Source organism: Pelodiscus sinensis, chromosome 3 (genome assembly GCF_049634645.1).
Source record: "Pelodiscus sinensis isolate JC-2024 chromosome 3, ASM4963464v1, whole genome shotgun sequence".
NCBI lineage: Eukaryota > Metazoa > Chordata > Testudines > Trionychidae > Pelodiscus > Pelodiscus sinensis.
In genome coordinates, this window is record NC_134713.1 from 134,410,361 (window position 1) to 134,420,060 (window position 9,700).

At 42.4% G+C, this 9,700-nt stretch overlaps 1 protein-coding gene across 2 annotated transcripts in view; it reads left to right on the top strand.

Annotated features, from left to right (window-relative positions):
- The window catches only part of SLC30A6 (solute carrier family 30 member 6), a 30,276-nt gene extending 22,283 nt beyond the window's left edge, over window positions 1–7,993 (top strand). For both annotated transcript variants that reach the window (XM_006135220.4, XM_006135219.4), the window contains 5 exons: window positions 299–418; window positions 713–815; window positions 1,182–1,229; window positions 3,391–3,459; window positions 6,810–7,993. In XM_006135220.4, coding sequence (XP_006135282.1) covers window positions 299–418; window positions 713–815; window positions 1,182–1,229; window positions 3,391–3,459; window positions 6,810–7,307 — 838 coding nt within the window. In that variant the 3' untranslated portion in view covers window positions 7,308–7,993. The remainder of the gene's footprint in view (window positions 1–298; window positions 419–712; window positions 816–1,181; window positions 1,230–3,390; window positions 3,460–6,809) is intronic.
- Window positions 7,994–9,700: the final 1,707 nt, after the last annotated feature.

Consider the following 9,700-nt stretch of genomic DNA (forward strand, 5'->3'; position numbering starts at 1 on the left):
AGAAACCTTTATTTAAAACTGTGAAAGAGTCCAAATGTAATAAAAATGAAAAAGATAGGGATGTTCCATTCACAAAGCACTAGAGTAAGGGGAGAGGACATAAATGGCTCTAGGCCTGAAAATAATTATTGTAGTCAACAAAGAGGATCATTTAACTTCCAGTGTACTTTTAACCCAGTCAGCTACATGCATGATCCTCAAAGTGCATCTATTATTATAGCAAGTGTAGCTTTCTAATTCTAGTTTTTCAGCCCTTACAAAAAGTAGCTGACAATTTCTTTTTTCTGTTTTGTTGCAGTCTATGTGGAATCATTCCAGGGCTGAGCAGCATCTTCCTTCCACGAATGAATCCTTTTGTCTTGATTGATCTAGCTGGTGCTTTAGCTCTTTGCATTACGTATATGTTAATTGAAATTAAGTACGTATAATTGTTATTTAAATAGATAAGTATTTTTAAGATCTAATTCATGGAAAATCTCCTTTTAGGCTTGCAAGCCCTGGTCATGTGATAAAAAGCTGAAATTTCACATGACATGAACCGTAACAATTTGAGATGCATTTTGTGTGTTTCAGATTCACGTGCTTAGTGAATTTTTGCATGTGTGCGCGCGCTCTCTCTCTCTCTCTGGTGGTCATTTAAAAGAAAAGGCATATGTTTTGCAGATACCTTAGGAAACAAGCATGTCACTTAAAATTACCCTTCATATTTCAGCAATTATTTTGCTGTAGATACAGCCTCTGCGATAGCTATTGCTTTGATGACATTTGGCACCATGTATCCTATGAGTGTCTACAGTGGAAAAGTCCTACTTCAGGTGAGACAGTGCCAGAAAATGTTTTAACTGTATCTTTTTAAAAATGTACCTTTTAATGATATCCACCATTAAACATTTAAATGAAAATTTTCACAAGAAAGAAATGATACATGATTATACTCCAAAGAAATTTCTAACATTAAATTTATCATGGAATAGTTGCAATCACAGATGCAGCATATATTTTAATTGGGTTGTTTCTTAGTTGTTATATATGCTCTTAGCATTGTCAGTTTAGTAAACTATCTAATCAAGTACATTACATTTAAATGACTATACTGCTAACTGTAGATTGTAATAAAGTTAATAAAATTTTAAAATTAAGACCAAATTATCATCTGTTTATAAAATTCTGTTGATTTTCAGACAACCCCACCACATGTGATTGGTCAGCTAGATAAACTTATTAGAGAGGTAAGTTACTGTATAACCTTACATGAGGTGCACAGCAAAGAACTTCAGTACAAAGGCTCAATGTATATAGTGAGAACCTACAAGTATTTCAAGTGCTCATCTCACAGAAGATAAATTGGACTGCATATGAGAATTTTACACTTTCACTGTGTGTGTGTGTGTGTGTGTGTGTGTGTGTGTGTGTGTGTAGAGAAATACAAAGCTTAAAATCTAAAGATAGTACAATTGATATGTCTTATAGAAACGTTGAAGCTTTTACGTTAGTACAGATCTTTAAATAGATATTCAATCTTTTTAATTATCGCTGAAGGGATTTGCAGTAATATGTTGTAAGAAGGCATAAAAGAGGGGCCTTTTATATTATACAGGCAGTCCCCGACTTACGCGGATCCGACTTATGTCGGATCCGCACTTACGAACGGAGCTTTCTCGCCCCGGAAGTCGGGGCGAGAAAGCCCCGTTCGTAAGCTGCTCCGGTGCCCCTGGTCTGCTGGAGACCGTCTCCAGCAGACCAGGGGCACCGGGCGGGTTCCCGCGCTTCTGAGGCTTTGCCAGAGCAAAGCCTCGGAAGCGCGGGAACCGCTGCTGCTGCCACTTGGGTGCCGGTGCCTGTGGTCTGCTGGGGACCGTCCCCAGCAGACCACAGGCACCGGGACCCAAGCGGCAGCAGCGGGCAGGTTCCCGCGCTTCTGAGGCTTTGCCAGAGCAAAGCCTCAGAAGCGCGGGAACCCCCGCTGCTGCCGCATGAGACCCGGTGCCTGTGGTCTGCTGGGGACCGTCCCCAGCAGACCACAGGCACCGGGACCCAAGCGGCAGCAGCGGGCGGGTTCCCGCGCCTCTGAGGCTTTGCCAGAGCAAAGCCTCAGAGGCGCGGGGAACCGCCGCTGCTGCCGCTTCAGTCAAAGCGGCAGCAGCGGCGGTTCCCCGCGCCTCTGAGGCTTTGCTCTGGCAAAGCCTCAGAGGCGCGGGACCCCCCCCGCGGCTGCGGCTTCAGTCAGGGTGCCTGTGGTCTGCTGGGGACCGTCCCCAGCAGACCACAGGCACCCTGACTGGAGCGGCAGCCGCGGGGGGGGTCCCGCGCCTCTGAGGCTTTGCTCTGGCAAAGCCTCAGAGGCGCGGGACCCCCCGCGGCTGCGGCTTCAGTCCGGGTGCCTGTGGTCTGCTGGGGACGGTCCCCAGCAGACCACAGGCACCCTGACTGAAGCCGCAGCCGCGGGGGGTCCCGCGCCTCAGAGGCTTTGCCAGAGCAAAGCCTCAGAGGCGCGGCACCCCGCTGCCGCTGCGGCTCTGCTCCCCGTGTCCCTGGTCTGCTGGGGGGGGGGGGGGGCGCAGCTAGTGTGCTCCCCCCCCCCCCCCAGCAGACCAGGCTTTTGTTTTGGACTCTGGGGCAGAGCAGCTGGGGCGCTGCCGATTGGTCCTGCAGCGCCTGTGGGCACTACTGGACCAACCCGGCAGCACCCCAGCTGCTCTGCCCCAGGTCCTGATTCAGCCGCTGCTGGTCAGTTTCAGCAGCGGCTGAATCAGGACGTCTGGGGCAGAGCAGATGGGGTGCTGCTGGGTTGGTCCAGTAGCACCCCAGCTGCTCTGCCCCAGGCGTCCCCAAGTCAGCTTCTGCTGAAACTGACCAGCGCTGACTACAGGAAGCCCCAGGCAGAGTTGCTCTGCCCCGGGCTTCCTGGAATCAGCTGCTGATCAGTTTCAGCAGCAGCTGACTTGGGGACGCCTGGGGTTCTTAAGTTGATTCTGTATGTAAGTCAGAACTGGCGGTCAGTTTCAGCAGTGTCTGAATCTGGACGCCAGTTCCGACTTACATACAGATTCAACTTAAGAACAAACCTACAGTCCCTATCTTGTACGTAACCCGGGGACTGCCTGTAACAAATAGAGGAGTGGTAGGAATTCACAACAGAGCTGGAAGTGTCTGAAAAAACAGATCTTGGCTTTGAAGATAGTGGAAATACATTGTCTGTAAATATATCTAGGAGTTTGGTGGCATCATCAATAAAGTCCCCTATGAAAATTTAGTTGAAGGAAGATACACAGCGCAAATGAAATATTGACAATATCCTCTAGAGTTCTCTCTCTAAACCAACTTACATTTCTAAAAGACTGAAACATATTCTTTAATGATAATTTACCACATGTTTGTGTTTTAAATTAGGTTTCCACTTTGGATGGTGTCTTGGAGGTTCGAAATGAGCATTTCTGGACATTGGGCTTTGGTACTTTGGTATGTTTTGTGCCATATTGTCTTATTCTTTGAAAGGAAACTTCTTTTTTTAATCTCTTAGCAAAATAAATGAGATCCCTCTTACTATTCTAAATGGAATTTAGAAATTCAGATGCCATAAAATAGTTTCCCCCTTCCTGTAAAATAAAGCTTGAGTGGATTATTTATTTATTTATATATTTATTTGCACCAATTGCAGCAGCATTATGAAAACTTAGTGAGGTGTGGAATCCTCTCTCCCACCCTGAACAAGATGCAATTGTTGATTATATACAGAGGAATCATGCCACAGATCCACCATAATAATCTTTTGTTAAACAAGTGCATGTTGCAATTCAGATTGGTATCACAAATGTAGAACTACTTTATTTTTAGAGAGAACAATATCACTAACAGCAAATTAATATGTTTCTCAGCAATGTACTTTTCTTACTATCAGCTAGATTATATCTTGGTCCTTGTAAATTTTTTGTTTTAGTAAGTGCTCTGTCCATGAAATTTTTGCTTTGAACAATGCGTGGATAATCAGCTTTCAGGTTTGACAGAAGGTGTTAGAGTTGAAACTTCTTGGTGTGGTAATTATTAACTTCTACAACAACATTGGAGTAAAGCTATTACTCTGGACCTGAAAAATTCTTCCAAATGTCATCAGTGGTTAGTGCCAAATTAATTGATATGGTTAATCTGAATTCTCCTGTGGTTTTATCTTACGGGGAAATTAATCTGAAGTGTCTCTGAGGAGGGGAAAAAAGCTCAGCTATGAGAAGTGAAAAGGAAAACATGGTCTCTTCTCCTGAAACGTATGTGCTCTATGTCACACAAAAAGTCATATGTGGGTCTTGCAGCTTAATAGGCCCGGGATGGAAGTTTCCATCCTAGCTGTACACAGCTTGGCAAAACCTTGTACTCTGCAAATGCAAACAGCAGCTGGGTGTTATCAGCTTTAACCCATACCTTGAGCTGGGAAACTACTAAGTGATAAACAAGTTTGACCTCTGTTCCCAGTCCCATGGGAACATTTAGAGCGGCATTGAGCCAGTTCGCGGACTCTCGGTAAACATAGTATAATTAGTACAGGGAGTCCCATGCCCAGGGAGTCTCATCAGGGACCTAGACCTCGGAGGGTGCCCTGGATTCCCCCAGCTGGAGCCACGACCACTGTGGCCTGGTGTGAGGTGACAGGAACAGGGCTCCCTGTAGACTGAAGGGGCGTAAGCATTTCTAAGTGCCTGTTGCTCTCTTATGCATTGCTCTGCTTGTGCTTATTGATGCATCACTTTGCAGTAGCTGTGTAACCATCTGGCAGTATTGAGCCTGTAATAGTAGTGACTTAGTGAGATTAATAAAAGCAACTATCCCTAATCACCTCTGTCTTAAAGTGAATCCATAATCCTGTTTGGCCATGCCTCTGTGAGTTGACACTGACTATCCTAAAACAGAACTATAATTGTTTTTACTACAGAGGAGCACCTAATAAGATCCTAAATGGAAATATGAAGTTTATTAAAGCTTCCCAAGAGCTGCTGTTTATTCTGTGATATAAAATGGACTTGTGATAGTCAGGAGTCACTGACATGGTGTCCGGACAGGTCTCCTGCTCCGTCAGTGATAACCATTTGGCTGTGTGTGTGTGTAGTGTTGATTTTGCGCAAGTAGACAACATAGCAGACTCTGAGAGCCCCCCCAAAGACCACAAAATCAGATAAGAATCGAAGGTGCTGGCTATGTTTTATTATTACACAGTAATTGTTGTCAGACTCTTCTGAATCACTACACATTTTTACCCCCTAACAATGAGAGATCCTACTGTTTCCTAGGCTAGACAAAGACAGACCCTCTAAAAGACAACTTTATATACAGGTACAAACAAGTTACACATCACTCATGGTGTATCAGGTTTCCATCTTCTGATGTTACCTAGATACCACCGATCATCCTGCACCTGGTGATTCAATTAAAATATCTCTATTCATCATGTTGTTATTTTAGACCATTTCCTGAACCTTGGTTGGTATGGCCCTTTTATCTGTGAGGAGTGTGATACCAAGTCCTTTTTAACAAGGTGTTACCATTCTTCTGAAATGTGCTTTTAACCTCTTCCCTATACCAATTACTGTTTTACAGCCGGTACCTAGTACCAATTACTTTTCTACACCTGCGCCTATTACCAATTAATGTTTTACACTATCAGTCCTGTTCATGCCAAACTCCATGAGCAGGGTCCTGCCTGTTGCTCATAGCTTAGCTTTCCTTTATATTAGCTGTCTTGATCATTAGCTAGTCCCTCTTACTACAGGACTCTCAAAGGAAATTATTACTGAAACTAAGGTGGAGAATCAGGTACTCAATGGCAGTCAGGGAATTAAGAGTCCTTTAAAACTTTTCTCTCCTTTTTATTTTTCTCCATACCCTGAAAACATATGAGCTTGTTTGGCCAAATTTGCTTGTTTGGCCAAATTTGCTGGTGAAAAGGAAAGGTAATCACCTAATCTGCTTATCTGAAATACCAGTTGTTACTGAACTACTGAAATCATGCAGTGTCCTGGAATCAATGGGTTCTTTTTCCACACATATTTACAAAATCTTTGCACCTCAGCTTGTACTTCTGCCTTCCACTCTGCACTGGAAGTTGGAATTCTGCCCACGCTCTTGATAGTTAGTGCTACCAGATAGAAAACCAGCCATTAAATGTACTTGCTGTTGGTCGCATTCTTTGTTAGACATGGATGCAAAAGGCAAATGAGGGAAGAAACTGTTATTTCTTTCCACTGTTGTCTGCAGTGTTAGTTCAAGTTATGGGAGAGGGAAGAATTTATAAAAATATTAGTAAGGGTCAGGCAGGCACACAACACACACAGATTTAATCTAGTAGTGTAATTGCTTCAGACATGAAACTCTGAGTCGGTGTGCTGCTATTGCAGCGCTGCTGTTCTTACCTTATCTTCAAGCTCACCTGTTACAGGTGCAGCAGCACATTGACACACTTTCCTTAACTTGGGTTTGTTTCAGTGCTTTTCTCCTTTTCAACACCTGCACTAGTCCATGTTACTGCTGCTCTCTATTAGCTGTTTACTATAAACAGTATTTAACACCAAGTGCCTATTGTTTTAATAATATGAATATCAGCCTGTCACCATTTCCAGTGTTATGGCATCATGGACATTTGTCCTCATCATGGAATTAATTGTGACTGTTCAGTTGTCTCCATTGAGGCTCCATAATAGTCTCCACTTTTGTGCAGGATAAGATGCTATTTAGCTCTTCTGGCAGTTAAAATGTTTAATGCAAATCAGGATCTCTACATAAAAGACTTATTACAGCCTGGTGTTTTGTTTTGGTTCACTTTCTAGGCTGGATCAGTACATGTACGGATTCGAAGAGATGCTAATGAACAAATGGTACTTGCTCATGTGACTAATCGACTGTATACTCTAGTCTCTACTTTGACTGTCCAGATTTTCAAAGATGATTGGATCAGACCTACCTTAACATCTGGTCCTATTGCAAACAATATGTTGCACCTTTCAGATCACCATATTATTCCAATGCCACCTTTAAAGGCTCCTGATAATATGAATCCTGTTACATCTACTCCAGCTAAACCTACCAGTCCACCTCCAGAATTTTCTTTTAACACACCGGGCAAAAATATGAACCCAGTCATCCTTTTAAACACTCAGACAAGACCCTATGGATTGGGCCTAAATCATGGATCTGTACCATACAGCGGTGTATTCAATCAAGGATTTGGAATTCCAGGGATGGGAGCAACTCAAGGATTCAGGACTGGTTTTACAAATATCCCAAGTAGATATGGAACTAGCACTCGAGGTCAACCCCATCCATAATAAACTCTAATTTGTATTATTTATTATACTTAAGGGTATTGATTTTTTTTTATTGCCCAATTTTTCTAAACAATTACACCATTCTGAATAACTGGGATCAATTGTATTGTTTATATTCATTAAACAGTTGAATTGCATTTTCATTTTTATGTTAATTTATAAGATGCAACAAATGCTTGCCAAAGTTGTGAAACTTGTCTTGCAAAGTTTTTACAGTTACCGAGTTTATTCACATGCAGATTTTCTGTTCGCCTTTCTTTTTCCTCCAATAATGTGCTAAAGCATAACATGAACACAGTTTCATGAGAGAGAAAAATTGTGATGGCGTAGCATCCTCCATTCTTTTCAACTGAAAATTATTTACTGAATGATGAACCATTGCAATTGCACAATCTGTTCTGCACCAGTTCTCATTTTTCTTAAAAATTATGACCACAGATTTTCTTTGATCGGAACAGGTTTTTCCTGTCAATACACCGTTTACTGTCCAGTGTGAGGACAAACTAAAACTTTTACATTTCTTATTGATATTAAGGAATTTTTTTTATATATATAATTTCTTGTAGATTTTATTGAGGTACAAAGTTATCATCCACTTTCTTGTAACTGGTCCTTACTCATCTTTGTATTTTTATTGCAAAATTACATGAAAATGTACTGGGAAATAAAATATTAGAAACTTCAAATTTTGGAAGCACCTATTTCTTGATTATGGCTATGTCCATAAAAGTATAAAATAGATAGTTAATGGCTCACTCTCATTAAACCACTAGTTCATCCTTCAGATTGCTGAAATACCTTTTCTTTTGTGACTTTGTATTTCTCCTTTATAGCTTCAGAAAATAGTTAACCAATTATACACCTAGTTCACACACACATCAATGGTGCAGAAAAAGAGAATGCAATATATGGCAGAGATGTTCTGGTTTGTGGTACTGAGGGCCACATTGGCAACATTGTGCCTAATTTTTATGTACATTTATCTATTTTTTTTCTAATACATGTGCACATAGCCATATCCTCTAGGCCACTCCAGAACCCACCCCAACACCTTCAGAGTGTCCCTTATCCTGCTTTCCTAATGCGGGAGCCAGCTCCATCCCTAGGGCATTCTGTGATGGCTGTCTGACTGCTCCCAAGGTGGGTGGAGAGTGGAGGCTAGACTTTAACTCACCACCCTATGCTCCCCAAATGAATGCCCTATCCCGGAAGCCGCTCTAGGTACAAAAATTCATGCCAAAAGAGCTCCTCCCCTTTTCACCTTCCCATTCCCCCTTTGCTACGATGATCCCATGGATAGGTCTTCTGCTAACATGGTTTTTTATTATTTCCTTTGTTCCTGTTGTATTGCACACTAGACACAAGTGGTTTCTACATTGTTTTCTGCATCTCTCACTCTGCAGAAACAGGTTGCCTTTTCCCATTGTTCTCCTTGCCACACAGTTCCCCATGCACAGACTTGTCCCTCTCACTGTCCTCAGCACAAAGGCTCTCCCTTTGCTAGCTTGCCTGCTCACCAAACTGTCCACCCATCTTAGCTACTGATAGAGCACCAGTTGTCATCATCTATATCTAGGTGACCCAACATTGAAATCTAGTCAGATGTTATCTGAAGATATTATGTTTGACCAAAAAGATTAAGATCTTTTTCCTTCAGAGCTAATTAAGTTAGGAAACAAACACTTCTCTAAAGCTTAAACCTTTACTTGGGGGTTTGAGACTTTCTGATCCCGTACAATAGTTGTGGAGTTTTGCAGTTCCACAGAAACCATTTTCACTTTATCACCCCACTGCTCACAGCAGTCCACTTGGAGACATCGATGAGGGTTTCCTCTCCTACCTCCCCTCAGAAAAAAGAAGCTGTGTTCTGTTGAAAAGTCGGTTGGTGGGGACTGCCTGGGTGCCATCTGCTGTGAACCATGGCTATAGAGTTACAAATGGGGATCTAATTCTTAGGGAAGGTCTACCCTACAAAGTTACATCAGCATAGCTGGTGAAGAGGCTCTTAGCTGACAGAAGAAAGCATCTGTCAGCTTAATAACACCATCTTCACAAGAGGCAGTAGCTGTGTTGGCAGGAGATGCTCTCCTGCTGATATAACACTCTATATGGAGGGTTACGGTCTGTATAACTATCATTCAGGTGTGGATTTTTCACACCTGTGAGCAATGCAGTTATGCCAAAGTGTGTGTGTAAACCTGACCTGGTTCTTTCTAGTAGACGAGCTAACAGTTTGTCATTCATTCAGTAAAGTGTTAGGAAGAATAACAGTACTGTATCTGGAAATCAAGGATAACCTAGTGCTAGTGAACTACGACGCACCATATATTTTCATCTAGAAAAACAGTTGGTTTAATAGTCACTCCTGTTTTGTAACCACACCTTTTATTAGT